This window comes from Trichechus manatus, unplaced genomic scaffold, assembly GCF_000243295.1.
Source record: "Trichechus manatus latirostris isolate Lorelei unplaced genomic scaffold, TriManLat1.0 scaffold00055, whole genome shotgun sequence".
In the NCBI taxonomy this organism is placed as follows: Eukaryota; Metazoa; Chordata; class Mammalia; order Sirenia; family Trichechidae; genus Trichechus; species Trichechus manatus.
In genome coordinates this window covers 7788664-7813619 of record NW_004443991.1, presented here as the reverse complement: position 1 = coordinate 7813619, position 24956 = coordinate 7788664, and the positions used below count along the sequence as shown (strand labels likewise).

The following is a 24956-nucleotide window of genomic DNA, read 5'->3' as shown; positions in this document are numbered from 1 at the left end:
TTAAATCAGATTGGTGGAGAGCTTAGATAATTACTGATACAATAATAATTCATAAGTCTTGAGCTAATCGACAAGGAAGAAGAGTCGGCAGCATAGTACCTACCACTTATCTCGTCTGTTTCATCGTGTTCTGGAATACTTACTGAAATGAAAAATGTTAATATGAAATTAAAAACAAAATTTGTTGATATATGAAAGTCACCTTTACCATTACAGTATGATGTAATAACACTCAAACATAAAATATCTATTCTACAGCTATGGGTAAAAAAAATTTCTACTTAATAGAGCATGAAATTCCCTACAAAGGAATTAATCTTGTTTTAAGAAAAAGGAAAGTAGATAAAACTGCAAAGGCATTTAATCTACCATAGGAAATTTCACAACTGACAAGCTGGAGTATTAATCTGAGATCCATGTTAATTTCCCCACTATATACCACCTTCCATAGTACTCCATTTTTAAAACAAACAAGTTACCACATATGAAAATCTACAATTCAGTCTTTCCCAATTTTTTTTCTTCCTGTCCCAACACAGAGGAATTCATTTTCCTCCTCTAGTTCTGGAACCTATACCTAGAGAAGTTCTCAAAGTGGTGGAGATAGAGTTTAAAATTGGGACTGTCTCAGAGGTTAAGAGACGAGATCTGTCATGTTTGTAAAAGCTCTCCGTGACAGCCCATATCCTTGGTCCATTTTAATAATCACTGCCATCCGTGATTGTCATCTGATATTAAACTACATAAATATTCCTCAAAAATGTGGTCCATGGGTCCTCAAAGGACTTCCTGTGATATTTGTTAAAATGCAGATCCGCTGGCCCCTCTATATTCACACTAAATTGTAATCTCAGGATGTGCCCACTGAATTTGAAAATGACTGTATTCATGTTGATCAAGCCCCTGCAAGGTGTAGAAAACCGAGACACTATTCAGTGGGTTAGGATAAAAACAGATACTTGAGTTCAGGAAGAAAGGATAGTTTCCCTTTCTAGGTAGGAAAAATCAATACTCACTGAATTGAATTCTGAGAAGTCAATGCTCCTATTTTAGAGTTAAATTTGTTTGGTTCTTTTCTCTTGTCAATCTATCAGGCTTTTTACTCCAGTCATAACCTTTTTAAGACCATAATCTATATACAATTGTTTTCTCAGATCTCCAGCTAATTCCTAGCCAGTGTGTCTCTAGCCTAGCCTGCTAATGTAACATACAAGATTCCAACTGGACTGAAGGATAATAGTCCTGTCCAGAACCAACCCTTATTCTATGGCACTTCTGAGTTAAAGTTAGTATAGCAATAGGGACAATATCAGAATTGAAAATGATGGATAATTACACATTAAATGACAACTGTATTCAGCAGAAGCTGCTATTAGTACGTAGTAGTTAGAGCTATTTCAGCTCTAACAGATTTTTCACTCTATGAGATAATTTTCTTTATCTGAGTTTTAGCTATGGCTTAAATATGACTGTGACAAAAAGAACAATTTCACAAATTCTGTTAGCTCTGCTATAAGTCTGCTAACTGAAGTCAAGCATGTGGCACTCCTGTATAAAAGAAGGGTAGGATAATTACTACACAAAATTAGAGGCAAAATAATAGATTAAAAGAAATAAAAATTTACCAAACTTAAAACTTAGAAAAATGTTGTGAGACATCTTTGAATTATTTCTACTCTGAACGCAAAACATGGTATACAAAAAGAGCAACTCAGCTCTCATCTGTTGCTGTTGGGAAATATTCCTGTACAGGATAAAGTCTCTGATGCATAAAACATGAAATGATTTAACTATCAAGACAAGGATAGTGCAAGAATGGATGCACGAGGGTGGGGGGAAGTCTAATGATGATGATAGGAAATGCAAAATAAATAAATAAAACTTACCATAATGTAGAACAGGAAGATGGAACTGAAGATTTTAAACTAATGAAGAATAACTTCAAATTTTCTTACTTTTTTTTAATGCCAGAAATAAAATACTCACTAGCAGAGACATTCAAGGAGTTTACTGTTCTCTCCAGCTGGTTTTCTGCTGTGCATGTTAATGTAACATTCTCTTCGGGGGAAATGATAATTTTACTAGAATACTTGCCATTGACATAAGGAGATTCCTCTGTCTGCAAAAAGAAGGGAGATGGATTTAGAAATGGAAAAGGGTTTAAAGGCATGGGAAAGAGTACTACCGAATACACTAGGCTAGGTGTGCTTCTCTGTAGTGCTGTGTGGTGTCTGGATGTGTATGATCATCAATAATGACCAAATTCAGGCTTCCATCTACAGCAGGAAAGAGGAAGATTAGTAAATTCATGATAGGATATCTATTTATGCTTCTATTGTGCCTTCTAATAATTTATTCTTAATTAAGATCTTCTCTTTCAATAGGTTCTCAGGTTTAGTCAGTATTTTGACATGATGGCACTTGTCTCAAAATGATTAGTGATTATTCTAATCACCAATTTTATCTCAGTAAACTTAGGAATTTAATTCTTATTTGTGAATTTTGTCATTGTTCTTCGCTACAGAGTTTAATTCCTTTATCTTAAATTATTATTATCTAAGTGCATATGTATATGTGATTTACTAATGGATAAACCAAACCATTTTTCTGAATTTTCCTGAGCTAAATGCAGAAGATTGTTTCTCTTTCAGTGGCTGGTTCTCTTTCATTTGACTTTTGCAAGGTGTTAACGAGGGCAATCACTGTATCTAATTTCTTCAAATTTAAGGGACATTTCACTTTAGTCTTCCCCAGGCCAACATGACTCCTAAGTTCATCACCACTAAAGTGGATACGTACTTGCGCTCCTTTCTCAAGCATATTATACCAAACATGGCCTATGTTTTTCTCTGTGTGCTTTCTCCTCAGCTACATTGTAAGCGCCTTGAGGACAAGAGCTAGTCTTATGCTTTGGGATAACTTCTCATCCCTGGGTGTGTGAGGGAGGTATCCACCAGACGTAAAATAATAGATTCAGTATGTGATTGAGGAAGGAACAAATAAAAGATTACGGATGGGTCAGCACAAACCTAGACAAGAAAATTAACATATATCCTAGTGGAGGAGAATCAATCCTTCTCCTTGACAATGAAGAATGGTATTATTATTTTTATCCTCATAGTAAATTCACCTGCTATTTTTCCACTTCACAGTAGGATTTTTCATACGGATTTCTCACTGACTTTTTGTTACTTTTATTGCCACAAAACGTATTTGTTCATTTTTAGGATGGTCTTTTAGATCTTTGTATCCTTTCATTCATCAAATATTTATTGTGTGCTTATTTTCTTCTTTTCTATGCCTGCATTATCATACCTAAGGGTTATCGATTAATTCTGATATCCTCTTCTTGCATTTATCAATTAATTGAACTAAAGAGCAAAAATAATACAGTAGAAAAGATAATGTCATTTTTGATGTTAAAAAATTGATCTGTATATTGTGAGCAATTCAGGTGGTTCAGATATTTATCCTCAGTCGAAAAAATTGCATTTCCTCAGTGTTGAAGGGACCAGAGCTCCTTTGCCCTCCTCTTACATGTGTATTTCCATCATACCCAGTCAAATCAGGAGTCACCTGCTTCAGTTGTGCCTACTCATTTGGGGGCTTTCCATACCTGGAGCCATATATATATGGTTTTCACCCATAGGTAAAGGAGCCACAATACACTTTGCATAAGCTGGACCAATGGCACACATATTTTGGACAGAAGAAGATTGGAGATTTGAATTTAAAATTAAACAGCACCTCTTTGTTGTATGCAAGACTTCTCAAATTTTAACTGGGTTCAAAGCTGGGAAGGCAGCTCCTAAAATTCAAATAATCAAATGGCACCTCTGGGTGCACCTAAAGAGTCTTCAACTGGCTCCACTGAGAAGAGGGTGTATGGCAACTGTTGTAGAGAAAATGGAATTAATATGTATGTCAGTAACCTAATCAGATAGGAAATTTAGTGGGATTACAACTCTGAACCCCTAGTGACAAGCCAGATTCTTACCTTTTTTAGTCAAAGACTTAGAATTAAGAGAAATTACTGGTACAGGTCATACTTTCTTAGCGTACTTTACTATTACTAACATGTCCTGTCAAGTTTACAAATATTAAGATTTGGTTTAATGCCCTTTTTGTTCAAAAGGTCCTGGATGCTATATATTTAGCTAGTCTTATTCTGGCCCGAGCCCTGGCACTGGCAAATCAGAGTAGATGTTCACAAGCAGTGACTTGTTCTTCTCGACCACCAGGGCCCAGTTGTAAGAAGAGCTATCCTTTAACATGCATAAGTAAGCAAAGTCATGGAGGCTACTCATACTCAAATGTGTAAGTTTATGATGCAGAAAAGTGTATACCTTAATGTTTTAATCACCCAAGTTTCAAAAATTAATGAGTATGGAATAACACACAATTTACATTCTTTTAAAAGCAGATACTGACAAAACATAGTGGTTCTTCTATTCTCCATGATTTTGGGATTTAAAAATTCTCTCTGAGTCCTGTTTTTTTGAGAAAATAAATATGTCAGCAAAAGCTTCCTCTGAGAATATACTGAGAATTTAATGTTGGTAACCAGTCAGCCTAGAGTTTAGGTACTTAAATAAAACCGCATCTTGGAGCAGGCACAGCATATAACAAGAAGACAAATACTTGCTTGGTTTATGACGCTTCCACTGCCAGTAATTGTCCACTGTATAGCTGGCTTTGGAAAACCTTCCACGTGGCAGGTTATTGTTTTAGACAGTCCACTGGGATCAGTTTTCTTTGTCATTTTGATTTGAGGTTTTCCTAAAATATTATTACAATTAAAATAGAGTGTAAATATTATTACAATTAAAATAGAGTGTTGAACTAAGATCATAAAAGAAACGAAAAATCAAATTTTCAAAGAAAAAGTTGAATTGCTGTCCAAGGATTTTATTACCTTCTACAACAAGAGTTAATGACTCTCTTTTCTTTAGCCCTTCAACCTCTCGCAGAGCAGTTTCACAGACATAGTTTCCAGCATCCTGATACCGAAGACTGGAAAATGATGGGCTAGATCGAAGCCTGATGTTATCCTGATTAAATGAAAAGTGAATTACTTCACACAGCACAATTATAACTCTCCAGGTATTTATTAGATAACACACCTAAAACTATTCTTCATTAGAAAATTTAAGCCCTTTTTCTTAACTTAAGATGCTTTCAAAAATAGATGTCTTTTTTCCTATGTAGTTTTGGAATCAGATATATCAGAGTTTTATTTTAGCTCTTTCTTTAGTTAGAATTTGGAGCAAGTTCATAAACTTCTGAGACTCAGTTTTTTATTTGTGAATCGTGGTAATTTTACCACGTAGAATTGCTATGAAGACTTAATTAGAAAAATAAAGTAATGTGTTTACATTAAGGAAAGTTCTCAGTAATACTAACTCCCCATTGCAGTAGATGTCAATGGTATAGGATTAACAGACATGGAAACTTGTGGCATGTAATCAATGACAAGTCTAAATGTCTAGAAGTTATTTTATATGATACGATTCTCAAGATAAGGGATCCATTATTGAGCCATGACAATTATGGCAAGGATGCTTTTGTAAGAGGACTTTAATAACAGATTAGTAGCCTAACTCCTATCAACAACAGAAATGTAATGCTTAATTTAACAATTACTTGATAAACAGAAAATAATCCTATTTATTTTACCTAGAATTGAAATACTCCTAAGCAGACAACTAAACACAATCCTAAGATTGTGTGATCTCTGTCCACTATGATTTTTTTCCTACCCTCCATCAACTAACCAGGCAACACTGAAAAACACTACTGACATTAAAAAAATTAGCTGCCATTGAGTTGATTCTGACTTGTGGCGACTCCACATAGACTGCTTCACAGGGTTTTCAATGGCTGATTTTCTGGAAGTAGATCACCAGGACTTTTTTCCCAGGTGCCGCTGGGTGGACTCGAACCTTCAGCTTTTAGGTTAGCAGCCAAGCACGTTAACCAGTTATTTGTACCACCCAAGGACTCCACTACTGACATTAGGTGTCAATTGAAACTAGTGACTATAGGCAATGCAGAAACTGGTTTAGTAAAGGTGATCTTAGTTTCTCTAGAACTATAATAAAACAAATTATTATTATAATGTGTTCATACAACTAGTGATTCATTGTCTAGAACTTGTCCAGCCTTTTGACCATTGACTACTACAGATATACCATGTTAACTATGCAGCCAAGAGAGTGACACTTTAATTATCAGAGGGAACAAGAAGCTGGGGTGGGGCAATGAGAGTGTGGCGACAGGAGGTGAACTAAGGAACTGAGCTCCGAGAGTGAGAAGGCAATCAGCGGGGGAACTGGTATTAAAAGGAACCAAATGTCTGATAGTAGCATAAAACAAAATAATTTATATCTTCAAGGAGAAACTCTTGCAATACATTTCTCCAAAAATTTTTATGAGAGTATTTTCAACTCCTGTTTCAAATAGTTGGTGAGGGACCATAGACATAACCTTTTCCTTCAGTAATATCCTTACCTCAGTCACTAATTACCAATCTTACTTTCTCACTCTAAACACATAGCAGCGTTTGGGTCTCCAGGTAATGGTTTACATTTCAGACAATTACAAGAATATAAGCACTCACTCAGGACATACTGATGAAACTTCTAGTATGTTCCAGGTATTCTACTATGGCCCAGGGAGGAAAAGGGACCCTACTTTCAAGGCACTCCTAAGCCAGTGGAACGTGCATTCAGAAACTTAAGAGTAGTTTTCAGTAGCATGCAGGCAGAGAGGTATTTGACCACAGCAGGGTATTTAAACTCAGTGAGGCCTGCGCTCCAAGTTCTGTTCTGTCACTTGTGAGCTTCCTGATTTCTCTTGCCTCAGTTTCTTTAGGAGTAACATGGGAAAAATAATAAACCCCCTGTATATTTCAAAGGTTATTGAAGCATAAAGTGAGAATAATGTAAGTTAAAACACAAAGTAAATTATTAAGAGCTAAGCTATATAACTGTATATGTGTGTCTTTGAATAATTACTAAGTATATACACATAATGACAGTAATGCCACAGACTAACTTCAGAGCATCAATTAAGGATACCACACTGTTATTGAGTACTTCTAAAATTGCATTGGGGCTTGATTTGTATTATTAGAGAGACAGTGAGAGACAATGTGTGAGTGTGTTTGCATACGAGTATGTGTGTATAAACATTACCCATGAATATACATTTTTGGCTATACCGTAAGATGCAAAAGGAACCAGTTCCAACAGCAAGATATTGCCAAGAACTCTGACTTACTTTCATCCACACCACAGTTGCATTCCCACTCGCAGATATCGTGCATGACACGGGCAAGGCATCACCGATCTGCTTGGTGATTTCTCCCCTTGGATTTAAGGACAAATCCAAATCTGTGAACCAGAAAATCTGTTTGAAAGGCAAGCTCCAGGAAAGTAAGATAGTCAAAATATTTTGGAGAAGACAAGATGAAGGAACAAAATCCTTCTAACTGCACTTGAAAATTCAGAACTCATTTATGTGACTGACGTAACCAGTCTGTAGCATAATCAGCCTTGACAGTGAATAGATAAGTGATTTTTAAGGATGCTGATGAATTTCAGAAATTTTTATGAAGAACCTATATGCGCATAAGTTGGCAGTGGAATTGTAGATGTTGCATCAACAATGATGGATCTATGGGCTGGGAGCGCTGCTGAGAGGTCTGTGCAAACTCATGTGGGTATGTGGGTGTGGGTTCTGCTTCTCTACTCAAACTCCCTTTAGTCACACATGGAAACAAGTCTTGTTTTTGAAAAATAACCCAAAAAGCACAAATGGGCAAAAATAGGATTTTTGTGTCTTCTTTTTCTATAGAGTAAAACATTGATTTACTTGCAATATATTTTTTTAGTTTTTAATGAGAAACAAAGACCTTAAATCCCAAGGTTGCAATCTACCTGTCAGAACTGAAACGTATTTTTCAAAAAGCACTAAAATCCAATTAAATGGTTTCATCCTTTTGTTTTAATTATATATCCTATCACTGATGATCACTGAGGTACTGTGCGACTACATTCAAGACCTTTGCCTTAGCAGCCTGCATCTATCCCCCTCTGCCTGATCTACAAGTAAAAGCCCTCTCATTTTCGAGCTCCATGTAGCCGACATGTTTTAAACATCAGCATGTCATACCATCTCTCAGGCACTGGACTCTTGGTTATTGCCACAAAGATCTTATGAACAATGATATGAGAGAGCTATTCCACAGGCAAGTCTATCTGTTAGCTATATTCCCTCACTTCAGTTTTTTTTTTAACAGCCCTGGGTAAATGGTCCCATGATGACTGGTCCTCAGAGAAGCAGCAGCACTATTGTCATTCTGAGAGGTCACTGCTTTCTCTCTAACTAGCCCTTGATGACAGACATACTCAGATCATTGAAACATGAACATGGAGCAAAGAGAGAAATGGCCTGGCTGTGAACATTTTTTAACAGACCAGTATTTTCACAGGCCTCCCCAGGTTGTGCTCCCAATATCAAATGCCCATAAGCAACCATCTGGTTCCAGTATTCCCAAAAGTACCTCCTTGTATCTCCCTCAGAGTTTCAGCTCTTATTGCATGTGTTTTTCAAGCATTATGGGGATAGTGAAAAACTTAGAACCATTACCCCAGGACAATTTCTAAAGTATCTGTCAAATTGTAAGCCAAGAAACCCCTCACACTCAATGGGATTACAGCGAGTCATGCTTAGGGGAAATTTTAGTGCTGGTACTGTGGGTGCAAAGGACTTATTAGAAGGTTTGGCCTGTGTCTCCAAGCAAGAGTGACACTTGCCCAGGGCCATCTGCGCGTTCCTGATGTCCCCAGGGGGGCAGTTCAAACCAGATTCCTGTTTCCATGATGCCCATCTCCACAGATGTCAATAGTATGGACCTTCATGAATTACAAAATAAAGAATTCCAGTAAAATGTGTGTTTTGTATATCTCTCTGGATATCTCTCTTCTGCCACACCTGGGTAAATGTAACTTTTTTTTTCATATTTGGAGATTAAACACAGGTTAAAAAGTAATAAACTAATAAATGGGAATGTTCGAGGTGATTTTGAAGAGAATCAGTTTCCAGATTTTTTTATCCTCTTAGAAAGTGTCCATTAAACCAATGAAAGACTTTCAGTGGTCTCTACTTCCCTTCTAAATCCTGAGATTACAGTAACTTTATGTTGCTTGGTTTGGGGTGGTAATATTATAATCTAATAAAAAGGATACTTAATCTAGTCTTTTCTCTGACAACTGCAAACCTTGTGAGCTTCAAGAATGTCTAAATATTTTCTTAAAATAAATGGCTTACTTCTTTAAGAGCCATATAAATAATATTTATTGATGCCACAAATTGAAGAGATTTAGAAAGAAGATGGAGGGTACCACTGCCAAAAGGTGAAATTGTCAAATCCATGCGAGGTTTAAGCATAGCAGTGCAAACCTGGACCAAAGTGAACTGACTGTTGGTCTCCAGTGAGTCTATAGACACCAAGTAATTTAAGAGATAGCTACAATTTACTTGAAAACATAGCCAAGCTAGGATATCAGGGACCTTTCAGGTAAAGCTGGTAATGAACAAGAAGGTGACTTACAGTGCACTGTGACGGCTGCTGAAGCAATCATGCTTCGTTTGTCTATCAGGGAGCATTTGTAGTCTCCTGTTGCATTGCGTCTCACATCTGTCAGTGTGTAAGCACTTGAGCTTCTTATTCCTTCTGGCTGGCCCTTTTGATAGAGGCAAAATGTCAGATGATTACACTTGGTAGCTACAACGAGAACAGTTATATTTATTGATGAAGATGGTATTTTCTCAGATAAGAAAAAAGGGGGGAATGTGTTTGTTTGACTGGAAAAATAAACTTACATGTTTCTGATTCCTGGAGAAATAATTAGTATTTTGGGTCTAAGGAAGTTGAGGAGCTAATTTATATGGTATTCAGGATATCTATTTTATTGACAGCATGGCTTGTGTTTGACTTTTAAAGCAAAATTTTAAAAATTCCAATATTTTATTTGTATATTTATGCCCTAACTGCTCTAAGAGATTTGAGGCAGCATAAAGAAAATATGCCAAACATCCAATTAAAAAAAAAAAAGGAAGGAAGAAATGAATGAAAGAATGGAGGAAAAAAGAGAGAAATAAAAAAATGCAAAGTAAAGAAAAGGAAAAAAATTGGTAAAAAATTGAGACCAGGAAACATACAGGTTAACTAGATGCAGATGTTAGCAAAAAAAAAAAAAAAAAAAAAAAAAAAATTAAAAGAAAATAATCCACAGATACTGTTGCTAAAACTGAGACACAAATGTGGCTATGACATCCCTGATAGCCAAAGTGGAAACATAATTAGTTTCAAAATTTCATTTGCACATGAGACAAAAAACAGCATGCCAATTTAGCAAGAGAAACAGAGAGTTTTCTGTCAATATTTAAGTCTCGAAGAAATTACTTTTACCAGTCTTCTGTGTAATGTAGTTGATGATATTCATAAACACTGCTGAATAATGTAGTGGATGAAATTCACAAACATATCCCTGTATATATTTAATGTAGTAAATGCAGTATTGGCTTGAATATATCCCTTAGTGTAAGGTGATGTCACACCCAAACCCAAACCAAACCCAAAAGGAAGGCAGTTCTGTGGGAGAGCAAACAAGTACCCTCAGACAGAACTCTCTCTCAGTCAGGCTCCATATCACTATGGCATCTAGAACACATTCTAGAGGAATGTTCCAAATTATCCTCTATGCATATCATTTCTCTCTGCTAGGATATGGATGAACATTGAGAAACTGGCATTTCAAGATGACATGCTCTGAGAAGAAATCGTCCACAGCTTGATTTTATGAAGTTACAAATAATGTGCAACACAACTCTCCCTACTTGAGAGGGTCCAAGCTGTGTTCAAGATGACAGGGTAGGTAGAGTTAGAATCCACGTCAGACCATTCTGCCATCATCCTTCTTTATGTTATAGTTATCTGCTTCTGAAGAGTAGCTTCCTATAATTTCTCTGGGTAATTAAACCTTGAGTTTTTGTAATTGTGGTTTCTTGCGGTTAGTTGTTTTTTTTTTTTTTCTCTTTGTCCCTGAAACGTCTTAACATTGAGGAAAAAAGGCAACAGCACTGGCAGATACTGAAAAGCCTCAAAGTCACATTCTACAGGTGTCCCTTGTCCCCAAGAATAACACTCTCTCTCATTTAAACTACACAAGTATATAAGTTCTTAATGTCAACCAGATACCAAATAACAGACAAAATTACAGTAGTGTACCTCAAGTAATAATACTGAAGCACTTACTGGTAAGTAAAACAAAAACTCCTCAGGAGGCGGGTTACCATTTCCCAAGCATTTAAGAGTAATATTGTCCCCTTCTTTGATGGCATTTTTTGGTGGCAGCACTTGTATTGTCACCTGCTCTGTAGGATCTGCAAATCACAGATACAAGTTAACCATTTTTGTCAAATACCAAATTACTTTGTATATACAATGTAAATGACTAAATTATACACAATTTTCTCAAGAAGGTAGTAATGGTAATTAAATGTATCATTTTATAGACGGATTGAAGTTAATAGCTACTTGCCATACCAAGTACTAATCTTGGTTAGGGAAAACTACAAAGTGACACTGTTATATAAAAATCAATTTCCTCTCAGCAAAATGTCTTTAACTGAGGTAGGAATGACCATAATCATTTTATGTGTGAAAGACCAGTTGGAACAATCTCACTGTATGATTTCATTATAAGGAAAATTAACTATATTACACGAATCTTACAGTTTGGAAAGACGGAATCAGCTAGCAAAGGAGCTAAAGCTATTATATTAAATGAAAGGGGACATGAGCTAAACAACCAGCATGCATTTGGCATGTAGAAGAGTATATATACTTATGAATCCTGTGAAATGAGGGAGAGTCTCAACCCTACCAACAGGACTGTATATGCATTCTACATCTGTCCTGCTCCCTGGAGCCAAGGTGCAACTTTCTTGTTCCATTTTGGTCATTTTCATGGAGAAAATATGGCTCAAGGGTATTCTTTAATACAGGCTGCTGCTCAACAGTAGAATGCCAATGAAATTAAAGGCTGCAGGGACCATATCTAGCAAACAGGAAATAAAAGGGATAGTGGTGGCAGTTATAAATGACCCATTTTCTAACTTATCCACTAGTTGTAAAATACAATGAAAAATGAATTCTGAAAGCATATAATGCAAAGATTAAATTTAGAGAACTTTTCTCCCCACAAGCTTTAATGACTATTGAGGCATGTGTCTGTATTTCCAGACTGGTAGCACTACAAATAATCTACCTATAAAGGCCTGTTTTGTTATTACCTAGTAAAATGAGACACAGAAGCGGTAGATTTGGAGGCTGTTTTCTATCTTTAGCAAATATTTATTTACCTTTCTAAGATTGAAGTGCAGAAAAAACTTTGCAGGGTTGTTATAAATTGCTCTTTACCCTTTCTCTATGGTTGGACATCTCTGAATATTTATCCAGAATGTTCTCAGGCTAAAGAGTGATTGGTTTAATACACTTCTTGTTTCATTTTATGAAATTTCCTAAGGTAGTATCCTGGCGGGCAGTCCCCAGAAAAGGTGGAAAGTAAATAAAGTTTGCTTTGGGCCCGCATTGACCTCCACTTTCTGGGTCTCCTCACTCTTTTACACGGCCTTCCTCTCACTAGTCTGGCCTGTAGCTTATCGTTGCTGCACTTCTCTGACCATGGCTCCACCAGAAGAGCCAGGGTTCACAACCCGACTGAGTTCCTTCTTCATTTTTTCAAAAATTCTCTTCTCTGTGTCCCTTTTTTGATAAGCTTTTCCCTTTATCGAGCATTGAAGAACTACAGTGTGAGTACAGGGTTAATGAAATACATTTGGGTTTTAACGGTAACTTTCTGGATATCCGCTAACACGCCTAAACCAAAAATTAATGATTTCTTTGATCTCCCTTTGCCCGTGACCTTGAATTTCATTTTGACTCTTAGTGAATCATCATTCTGCCAGTTACTCTGGCTTCTCCTCTGCCCTCTCTTGTTCACTCAATCACCAAGTCTTCATGATTAATACTTCATAATATTTTTGTATCTGATTCTCCCCTTTTATTTCCACTAACATCTCCCTAGCCCAGGCCCTAATTAACCTACACCTGAACCACTGCTATCAGTCATTTGGACCCTCACCTTAAGCCTTTCTCCTTATTAATCCTTCATATATATTCCTGTTGAATCAGTCTTCTGAAACAGTGTTTTGGATATTATATTAGTATTAAAACTCCTTCACACATACCCAATATCTAAAGATTGAAATAAAAATTTCTTAAACTAGTAACCACAATTTGACTTAAATATAGCTCTTTAATCTTATATCATTACTTTATATAAACCCCCACATGATAACCAAGCATCTACTCAATTGTTTTCCTCTCATCTATCCATCCATCCTTCCATCTAGTCATTCATTCCTTTAGTCAAATTTATTGAACATCTATTTTGTGCTGGCACTAAATGAAGGGATTAGAAAGTTAAATAGAGCATATTCTCTGCTCTTAAGTCTATTTATGACTATCAGACACCAGACTTAACAATTAAGATCATATCAACATAAAAACTACATGTGATGTAAACACACAATCACTGGCAGTCCACAGAAACCTGAAATTGTGAAACTTTCAGGAGGAAAATACCCTGGAGCTGGGTTCTGAAGGATACATAGGTGCTAGTTAGATGATAAAGGGGAGACAGTGACAGTACTGGGGAAGACATGTTGTTAGTGTTCTACAGGAGGAATTTGGAGAATAGAGCACAGGTATAGTGGAGAAGTGACAAAGGTCAAGACACAGTGCAAGATCAGAGCTAAAAGGTATATTGGACTTGGGAGTGAGAAGATTAACCAGAGAACTCTGGGAGTCATTGAAGAATCTTAAGCAGAGCAGTAACCTGATCAGATTTGTGTTTTAGAAAGATAGTTCTGGCAGCAACATGGAGGGTAGTTTGTTCCAAGTGAGTAGAGAGAGGTGGACACACAGGAGGAATATCATTTAGGAAATCATTGCAGAAATACAGGCAATGAAGAATGATGACACAAACTTAGGCAATGTCAGAAGGCAGAAATCAGATAAACACATAGATTGAAGAGCTAGACTCTACAGGACTTTACTGCTAATTGGGTAGGTTAAGGAAGGAGTGGACTAGTGCTTCTTTCTCAAGCTGTCTCAAGATGAATTCCTAACATTTCTTTTTCTGGAATATATTCCTCTCCATTTAGCTCCCTCCTTCCCTGATCTGTTCTGCCTAGTGTGGTGGTTTTCCAAATCAGAAACTCCAGGGCAGGGTCCAGAAATCTGTATTTTAACGAGTCTTTCAGGAGATTCTCATGCACAGTGAAGCTTGAGAACCACTGTCCTGGAGCATTTGAGCTTTCAGGACCTTTGAGGAGTTTCTGTGGCACTTACCCCTCTAACCCTGTCCTGACAATTTCCTTCTGATGCAGATGTCTTGTTTTTTTTTTCTATTGGGGGTAGTAAACTCCTTGAATATTAACCCTATGTAGTAAATCCCTGGCGTCTTCACTGTAAATCCTAGTACTGCATACGTGTACCTTCTCAAAACCATACCAAGTGCACCTCACAGGGCCAGCCATGGTAACATCATTTCCTTTTCATTCATCCAAGGACTTCTCTGCCCTCCCTCCCCCCACCTACCCATGCCTGACACCCACATACATTCCTGTTCTTTCTTAATTTCCCAATTTTTGTTACCCATTTTGCCTTTCTCTCCTGTCTTGTACCTTTTCACTAACACCAAGATGGTTTACTTTCAATTCAATCTTTTTGAACAGACGGAATTCTGCCTTTGCTTAGAGAAATAATAGCTTTATTTTAGATAAGCTATATAGGCAGAAACAATCTAATGTTTTACTTTTAAATCAAATTGAAACATGTCTCAACTATAAGGCAAAACAATTCTTTAATGCTAGGGTTTTCATTTTTTTTTTTCCTTGTGTAAGAATTTGTGCTTTATAGAAGCAAAATAAAAATGTATATGAGGGAGTTTAAGTAAATGGAAGTGAAACAACTAGAACAGAAACAATGAGAATGTTGAAACAATGTGAAGAATACAACCAACGTCACAGATCATTATGCCTAGAAACTTTGGAATGGGAGCGTGTTTTGCTCTGTACATTTTCACCAAAAATAAAGTTAAATATTAAAAAAAAATATGTAGAAGAGGCACAACTCTCCAAAGGTTCAGCTGGCATTTCTGCCCTTTCTCCAGAATAGATGTAGAAGTGTTAGGTTATTCTAGAACACACAGCAGTGTTACAAGAATTTTTTATTCATTTTAAGTAATATTAATTAAATCCTTTCTTGCAGTTTTTCCAAAAATATATCTCTAGCTGTATGTTCATGTGTAGTGATATATAATATTTTTGCACTATATCTTGACCTTCATCACTTTTCCACTCTCCCCACTGTATTCCTATGTTGACCTAATGATGACCATAGCACTTAATAATGAGCATTTCCTGTGTAGTGTGCTAACACTTTCAGATTTATTATTTCACTTAATCTCTGTAACAACACTATGAATTAGGTATTATATTTTTCCCATTTCAAGATAAGAAAACTGACCCCTAGAGTGGTTAAGTTACATTTTGGAAAACACATAGTAATTAACAGCTGGAATGTCAGCATCTTTACTCTTAATTGTTCAATTATCTTGGCACCTGCTGTACAGGAAAGAGGATAGCATTGGCAAAAAGGATTGTAATCTGGTCTCTACAGCTAAATTAGGACAAATCTCTGAGCCTCACTTCACTCCACAGTAAAATACTGGAGTTAGACCAGGTGACCACAAAGGCTCCTTTGTAGCCTAATACGCTATGTTGCAAATCTGTGATAAAAAGTGAATAAAATTAACCAAACCATCCTGGAATATAACTTCCTACATAAGTTATTCAATTCATCTAATTATTAAAATAAATATTTTTATTAAAACGGAAATTCTTGTCTAGAAGGCCAGTCAGTCATAATCCTGTATTTGTCCATCACTCATTCAGAAAACGACTAGAAAACATTTTGAACTCCTACAAAATTTTGTACACAAAAGTGTGCAACAGTTGAGGACTACCAGAAGGAATGGACCATGGTAGATATCTTGCCTTTAAGGAACTTAGAGTGTAGCAGAATACAGAAGAGATGGTCTTAGATAACAAAGTAGGGAATAAAAGATACCATAAGATGAGTGGTAAGTTTTTGGGCTATATGTTTTCCAAGGAAGAAGAGATTATTTGGGTGTCACGGAGTGGGGTGGAGAATTGAAACAGAATCCAAAAAAGCATTTGATTTGGGACTTAAAAGATTAATAGCATTTGAATATTCTTTCCAATACATGATAATTGCATATTGAATTTATATATTGAGTAACTTACAGTAAATATCAAAGACTGCTTGTTCAGAATAAACTGTGTTCTGGCCAGATGGTCCATAATATGCCACAGAGCAGGTGAATGGCATCTGTATATCAGCCTTGGTTGCCTTGTACTCCAGGGATGAAGTCATGGTATAGAGCTGAGTTACTGGGTCCATTTCCTTATTAAAACTTATGTTCACCACTAAAGAAAATAAGGAACACTAATGATAGAGTCTTTCATCTGAAAATCACAATCCTTAATTAAATGTCACAACACCACTGAAAAGTGGGTTTGTCCTTCTAACTGTGTTTACCAGGAAGGAAAACTGGCATGCAATGAGGTGGGATGTCTTCTCAAAACCATGAATCAGAGCCATAGACAGAAATAGAATTTTGGAACCCTATCTCCCACTCATTTTAATGAACTTCTAGAACATGCCACGTACAGAAATAATTTTCTCTACTCTTGATTGTTCTACACAAGGGCTAAAATGCTATTTAAAAAAAAAAAACACTTAATGATTTAATGACTGCTTAAACTAACAAAGCATAGAGTCATTGATCAAGAGAGGGCAACACATTTGAACCCAAGAGACTCTAAGGAATACCTAGACAAGACAAAGTCAAAACAGGTCATCTGGCTTCATTGCCCAACTCATACCCACCTCCTTCAAGGTCTTGCAGCACTCTTCCATTCCTGTACCATGTGATGTTGCCATATGGATAGCTGTCTTTTGAAATGCAGTCACCCAACTGCAAAACAAAGAGTAAATGTTACTGCCTTGTTGCAATCTGTGTCTGTCAGTTTGGGAGCCACAAACTCCTCAGGGGCTGCAGAGTTATCAAAAAGGTCTCTGGACCCATTAGTTTTCCAAGCACTAAGGACTGAATAAATGCTCTCTTGTATAAAAATAATCTTTTGTACTTAAAAATATAGTCTTGCCCATTTTTAAAAGTGCAGTAGATCATGCCACTATTAATAAAATCACATTCATTTAAAAGCATTACCAAATTCATTTTTAACATTACTCATTTTTAGCGTTACTTAAATAACACAACTGCATTAACATTGGCTATTACCAGGGTTCACAGATCTGTGTGTGCGAGAATCATTAGTGGTGCTAAAATTGGGCTGCCTTTCCAGTTTCATACTATGTATATTTCATTCTATGTATATTTACCATGATGTATAATCTTGACCATTTTTCTTCAAAAGTGTTTTAACTTTAATATTTAGCATTTATCAAATAATATTATGTTGTAAAATTTAATATTATTTAAAGACTTTTTTTCCACCACAAAGGAAACACTAGGTGTTTTAATCTGTGAAAAGGAAGCTATTGGTCAATGGATGTGCTCTTATCTGTAATTCCAGCCTCACCCCTTCACTCCAACCTCTCTTCACCCCTCCACTACTGTGATCTTTTAAATCTGATCTTCTTACTCCTTTACTTAAATCTTTCAACTGTTTAATTTGTCTGTAGAATAAATTCCAAACTCCCTACACAGCATATGAGGCTTCTCATGATCTGGCCTCTTTATACCTCCCCAAATTCATCTTTTACTGCATTCTCTTGCCCATGTCCATGGTGTTAGCCCCTAAATGTTCAGCAATGCAAACAACTTGAAGTTTCCCAAACTTGTCATTCTCTTTCACATAATATTATTTCATATTGTTGGAAAGCCCTTGTCTACCTTTGGCCCAGAGAAAATCTACTCATCCTTCATGACTCCATTAAACATTCAGCTCATGGAAACAACAAAAGCTTCTGTTTTTCATGCCCACATCCCCCACTTCTCCCTTCAGGAACAACCACGTCTTACTGTGGTCCCCACCATACCTTGTGCAGACTTTCTGAGTGGCAACTGCAACACTGTCAACTTCTCAAGAGCAAAGTCTGTCTTATTTGTTAAGGCATCCAGGGCCCAGGAAAGGCACTTAGCACCAGACTAAGTAAAAGCAGTTCATCAAAAAGAAGTTCTTACCTGTTTTAGCTGCTCTGTTTCCAGAAAGGGTGCTTTGCGTACAATTTCCGGTTTAGAGGGTTGCTCTAAAGTTAAGTAGAAAAAAGTTTTAAGGACACATAGGGAAAAAAAAAGGCATTTGTTATTTGATTTATAGCAAAACAATTCATTTACCCAAAGCAGAAAAACAAGCAACAAATTAATGAATAGATTTCCCATGTAATCTGTAATTAAGAAATCTGGTTATTCCATCCCCTCCAAATATTTGCTTTATTATTTTAAATATTATTTTAAGTGCTTATAACTAACTCCTTTGAATAAAATATCTGTGATGCCTTCTCAGTGCTATATAAGCAGTAAACAGATTTGATAGTGAAACACAAGTTAATGTACTAAAGAGAGCATTGCCTCCAATTGATTATCATGTGAACTTTATACTTATCAAGAACCTCCAACTCATTAGGTAAAGGCCTTAACCCACATGAATCAGAATCACCAGGATACTCGTTTGAAATACAGATTTCCGAGCTCTACCTGGCCTACTGAATCAGAGTATCTCGGGAAAATCCCAGAAATCTACAATTTTTAAATTTCTTTTTAACAAATTCCCAAGGGGATTCTTGAGCACAATGAAGTTTAAGAATCATTGTTCTAAAAACATGGGAAATAGAAACCTAATAAAGGATGCAGAAGCTCAAGTCCAAACCTTTTCTTTAAAGTCAGGTCATATTAAAAAAAATAAACAACCAAACCCATTGCTGTTGAGTTGATTCTGACCCATAGCGACCCTACAGGACAGAATAGAACTGCCCCATAGAGTTTCCAAGGAGAGTCTGGTGGATTCGAACTCTTGACCTTTTGGTTAGCAGCTGAAGCACTTGACCACTACACCACCAGGGTTTCCCAAGTCATATTAGGAAGCTATAAATGTGAGGAAATCTTTTAAATTTGGAACCTGAGATAGAACGGAGGGAAACATTTTAAATATAAGTTCTAAAAGCATAAATTTTAATAGCGGCTTCAGAGAAGAAATGATTAAAAATTGCAGCAACAACATATGATTTAAACTGATTTTATTTTAATCTCAGTTTCTAGTTTTCTATCATTCATAGATTTTATACTTTTTAATTAGCGCCAACAATTAATGTACAGAAAACGTATATTGCCTAATTGCCATTCATTTTTATGAGTCTCATGGAACAGAATTAGTCTATGCTCATATAAACAAATAAAAACAACCCAAATATTCTTTCTTTCAGAGTCTTATTGCTTACCAACTCCAATACTATTAATTTTGCTTACCAAATGAAATTAAATTGGCTTTTGTATAATTATCACTCAGTCTGGAATTCAGTTATCAGACATGTCACCTACTCAGACCATTATAGAAAACTAGGAAAAAGACTGCTACGTATTGTATTGGGCAAATATGCTGCAAAAGACCTCTTTGAAGTGTTCAAAAGCAAAGATATCACTTTGAGGACTAAGGTGCGCCTGATCCAAGCCATGGTATTTTCAATCGCCTCATATGCATGAGAAAGCTGGACAATGAATAAGGAAGACCAAAGAAGAATTGATGCCTTTGAATTACGGTGTTGGTGAAGAATATTGAATATACCGTGGACTGCCAGAAGAACAAACAACTCTGTCTAGGAAGAAGTACAGCCAGAGTGCTCCGTGGAAGCGAGGATGGTGAGACTTTGTCTCATGTACTTTGGACGTGCTATCAGGAGAGACAAGTCCCTGAAGAAGGACATCATGCTTGGTAAAATAGAGGATCACCGAAAAAGAGGAAGACCCTCAAGGAGATAGATTGACACGACACGGTGGCTGCAACAATGGGCTCAAGCATAACAACGATCATGAAGATGGTGCAGGACCAGGCAGTGTTTCATTCTGTTGTACACAAGATGACTATGAGTTGGAAGCAACTTGATGGCACCTAACAAAGGAAGTAGACTAAAATATCTTTGGATCAAACAAAATGGATAGCATCAAACTGATAAAAAAAAAAAAAAGTAACCTTCTTCAGGTTAACATCTATAATTAATTTCCACTTGTCAATTATGTTTTATATTAGAAATTAGAATAATGAATAATAACAAGTCCAGCTATGTGTTCAACTCATGCATTTTAATTACAAGAGAACGTATTTACTATTAATTCTAGAAATCCAATTCTATTAACACAATTTTCACAAGGTGATTTTCTAGTTTCCAAATACATAGGTTATACACATAAGAAAGATAGAAAAATTGAAAAAAATATAGAAATACTGAGAAACAGAAAGGCACAACAGAGACAATTACCTTAACACAATCACAACGATACCTGACTACTTGATTATTATAAAAGTGAAGGAAAAATTATCAATGCTGACAAATAACTGACAATAGATAACATATGTCATGGGAGTTAAAGTCTCCCACATATCAATAGTGTCATCACTATTTTAATGTAAAGTCAATGTTCATCATAACAACTCTGAGTTGTTGATAAACCATTGAATTCTATTTGAAATTCATGTTTAAAAAGGCAAATGTCTCAAATACATCTGAGAGAGGCCTACATCCAAAATATTTAACTAAAATGAAAATTCTTGGGGCTTAAGTAAGAAAACTAAACTTCTCTGGGAATTGAAATCAGTAATTTAGTGACCTTCTCGGAGAGCTCAAGAAAGCTAAGATATTAAACTAACTTAGGTGGTCCATCAAGAGTCAAAATTAACAAGAAAAAAGGAAGAAACGATTTTTAAGTTCTTCTTCAGCAGTATCTATGCATGAAATATATGGAGAGATTTGAAAAACCCCTGAAAAAAAAAATGAGGCTCTAAATACAAAGAGTTGGTGGGCAGTTTTGCCAAGTTGCACTAATTTCTAGTCCACTAAAGTCATATAGCAAAACAGTCGGGCTCAGTGTCACTTCTTCTTACATAGCATGTCTACCACTACTTTGCTTTAGAAATCCTGTGATGTTTTATCAGTGTGCACATAATTATTAACAGAGTGTTACAATCTTTGGTTCTTTGGTCCGTACAATCTTTGGTCCATGAATATTTTCTAAAATTCTTTTTTTCTTTCAATAAAATGAAACTTCAGCAAAGCTAGGGAAGCTTGATTCTGAAAGGCTTAAAGTTTGGTCTTCTTTATATTGTTATTCTTATTCCTGTTTGGAAGAGAGATCCACAGTGAGTATTGTGGAAATAATGGTAATACCTGTTGCATTTCCTTGAGTTATTTTCTCCTTAAACTTTTGTTTCAACCATCTATATTAACTACATATTTTGTATGCAATTTTCTCTTATATTAGATTGTAACAATTGATGGGTATTAGTTGGAGGACCATAAAGGAGGACACACACTATTTCAGCAAATTTGCATATTGGTTTTAAAGTGTTTTTTAGAACTTTATGTGAACTATGTCTTAATATGATTCAAGAATTCATAACCAAGTATAGAATTTAAAGGAAAAGTAATGATGCAAATTTATTTGCATTATTAAAGTAATTTAGTCAAGGGCACCAATTTAAGCCAAATTTTGCTTCTGAACATTCATGACTAAGTTTCTCTAAAACCACTTCAACTGAACATTTATCAAATGGTAGAGTCATGCTTTATTTCATTTTCTTCTTCCTTGCTGGCATGGTCGTCTTAATTGAAGTAGCTAGGAACTACAATATTATAGGTCTGCACTGCAGTAGTTTAAAATTAGGGAATAGGAGAATTAAAAAAGTCTTATGCTCATTGTAAATGTGATAGTACATTATAGGGTGTGTGTGTGTTGGGGGAATGGGCAATTGACATCCAGACTTTATTCTTAGCAGAACGTAGCATGCCCATAGCTATAGCAATGGTATATAATGCTAAAATTCAAATGATTTATTTTTTCACCAAATAGATTTTAGGGTTTTCACTAGTATCCTTTGAGGTCTTACTATATATAAGTAAAGCTGGGCTACACTTAATATTTAGTGCAACTTGAAACATTTCCTAAGATAGCAGTCTTAACTCTTTTAGTTTTCTATTAGCTGGAGATGTTATACAGTAGATTCTCATGTTAGGGTAGAAGGAAATTGTGGCAAGGAGATGGGGAGTTATCAGGAAGAAATATACTACAATAAACATCTCCTCTTGCTTTATCACGCAGGCTATTGCTAATGAACGTTATTAACATTAGCTTTTGGAGAGACTAGAAATCAGCAACTTACTAAAATATATATTTTTTGGCATCTAGCCACCTCACAGTCAGGTGAAGATGAAGTGATGAATGCAAAACTGCTATTATATCACCCACAAGGTACTAACGTTGCTGTCAAAAACCACTCACAGCCCAGCTCGGTTTGCTACGGGAGGAGAGCAAGGAACGGTAGATGCACTGGTTATGCTGATTCAAAAGTGCCTCTGTCAGTACTTTGTGAGCAATCACCCCTCATAAATCCTGAGGTACTTTCAGTAAACCATTGTATGTGTGTGCAATCATGGTGTATTTTCCTCATGGAATGGGAAATGGCATTTATATATTTAAAGAATCAAAATGAAATGCACGGTTTAGGTCTCATTTGTAAAACAGGTCATTTTCTGCTTCCCTGCGGCCCCCCCACCCCCCCCCAAAAAAAATCAGCACCATTTACTTGTAGGTTGAATGACTTTGGGAAGGAGTCAATGCTCAATTCTGTTAACACTTGCAAAAAAGTATCCAAATGAAACGTACCTCAATAAACCAACCAAACCTGTTGCCGTCGAGTCGATTCCGACTCGTAGAGACCCTATAGGACAGAGTAGAACTGCCTCATAGGGTTTCCAAGGAGGAGTTGGTGGATTCGAACTACTGGCTCTTTAGTTAGCCAAGAAGCTCTGAAATAACTATGTGTGTGAAGCCAGAAAACACTGCCCATCACCAAGGGGAGAACATGTACAGGAGACTCTCCAGCTTGGAGACAGTCTTTGTTTTAACACCACAGAATAAGAGACTAAGACGAGCCTGACTTGTGGTTTGCAAATGCTTTTTCAGAATTGGAGCCTTCCCTTTTTTTCTGAATAAATTACCATGATGGTCTTCGAAATACTGAATTGATGAAGACTAGTTGAGCAGTAGAGCAGCTCCTCACCTTCCCTAGCTCTCCTCACAGGCCCTTGAAGAGGATCCTAGCTACAAGGTGGGACTAGCCCTGACTGGTCGAAAGCACTCATTTTACCCACGAGGAAATCTTAGCCCAGACTGGCAAAGTCACTTGCCCATGGTCAGAAAACAGCAGCAGATCTAAAGGCGCTAGGTCTCCCGATGATCAGCTCATTGATTTCCCCATCACACCACAGCCAGCCATTTGGTGCTCTGGGACCCATATCACCTCTAAGACTTTTTCACAATCACTGGAATGAATCGCTGCAAACTTTTAAAGGTCTACTCTCACTTATGGATAGTTTTATTAACCTCAAATGTGCACTAAATGCAACCAAGAACTAAATGATTTTGATGCCATTCAATTACAAAAAAAAAGGAGAAAAAAACTTCATTAATGGTGACAGAATGTTACTTATTTGGATTTGGATTGCTTTATGGGCATGATTTCTTGTTTCTGAGGTACAGCTTAAAACTGAACAAACAAAGCTACATCACAGGTAACAGAGTCATCAGTCATGGCCTCTAGTTTGAATAAAAACAGTCTGACTTGGCCCCTGAGGATGGCCCTCTGCAGCAGGCTGCTCTGTGATGGGCTCACAGTAACCATCCTCGGGTTTGTGGTACAGGGTGCATGTTGCTAGGTGATTCACCAGAGGGAAACAGAAGACTGACTGATGAGCCCAGTAACTCTTAAGTGACAGCAATGTATATATGCAGAGGAAAAAGCCTCCCTGTCACAGCTGCTGTTGGCTTTACAAAAAGTGACCTAAAGTAAATGCATTATATTTCTGAAAGCAAAGCCCCTATATGCTCTTGCAAACACTGTCTTTATCATGAGCTCTGCTGCTCATTTTATTAGACTGGAAGGGTCTCATGAGTTGTGGTATAAAACACCATTTTCCAGAGTGTATAACTTGTCTATTTAAATTCTCCCTGGCTCAGAGCCTGGAATGCAAATTCTGTTTCTGAGAATTACTTTGTTTTCAACATTCAAAGGAGAAGTGGGTTGGGGGTGCAGGCGGTATGCGGGGTGTGAGTTTGTTTTCACACTCATAGAAATCCTCTGTACTCTAAAACAGCTTGCAAATTGTACTGAATTAGACCAACCGAAATTTTCTTTTTCAGATTGCTACATGGCATTTTTTTAAAAAAGAATATTTAGAAACCCTCACTAGAGATTCTTCTAAATGAACCTGAATTTTTTCAACATCCATGTATGCTATCTTGATATTCTGTCATCTTAATTGGAAAAAAGAAACCTGCCAGTGACAAATTAATGCCCATAATCACTGGAGTGCTTGACTTCATCTCTGTATCTACTGGGGTACATTCTTTTTTTTATATATATTTTATTGTACTTCAGGTGAAGGCTTACAGAACAAATAGTTTCTCATGAAACAGTAGTACACATGTTGTTTTATGACA

The 24956-nt window shown here is 36.5% G+C and overlaps 1 protein-coding gene across 3 annotated transcripts in view; it reads right to left on the bottom strand.

The window, feature by feature from the left end:
* ALCAM (activated leukocyte cell adhesion molecule) overlaps window positions 1-24956 on the bottom strand; it is a 231949-nt gene that overhangs the window by 23528 nt on the left and 183465 nt on the right. For 2 of the 3 annotated variants that reach the window (XM_004378152.1, XM_023732881.1), the window contains exons 4-13: window positions 18432-18496; window positions 17111-17198; window positions 16465-16647; window positions 11324-11451; window positions 9617-9749; window positions 7282-7394; window positions 4916-5051; window positions 4646-4779; window positions 1987-2119; window positions 104-142 (exon numbers count right to left, since the gene is read on the bottom strand). In XM_004378152.1, coding sequence (XP_004378209.1) covers window positions 104-142; window positions 1987-2119; window positions 4646-4779; window positions 4916-5051; window positions 7282-7394; window positions 9617-9749; window positions 11324-11451; window positions 16465-16647; window positions 17111-17198; window positions 18432-18496 — 1152 coding nt within the window. The other variant, XM_023732882.1, reaches the window with a different exon arrangement.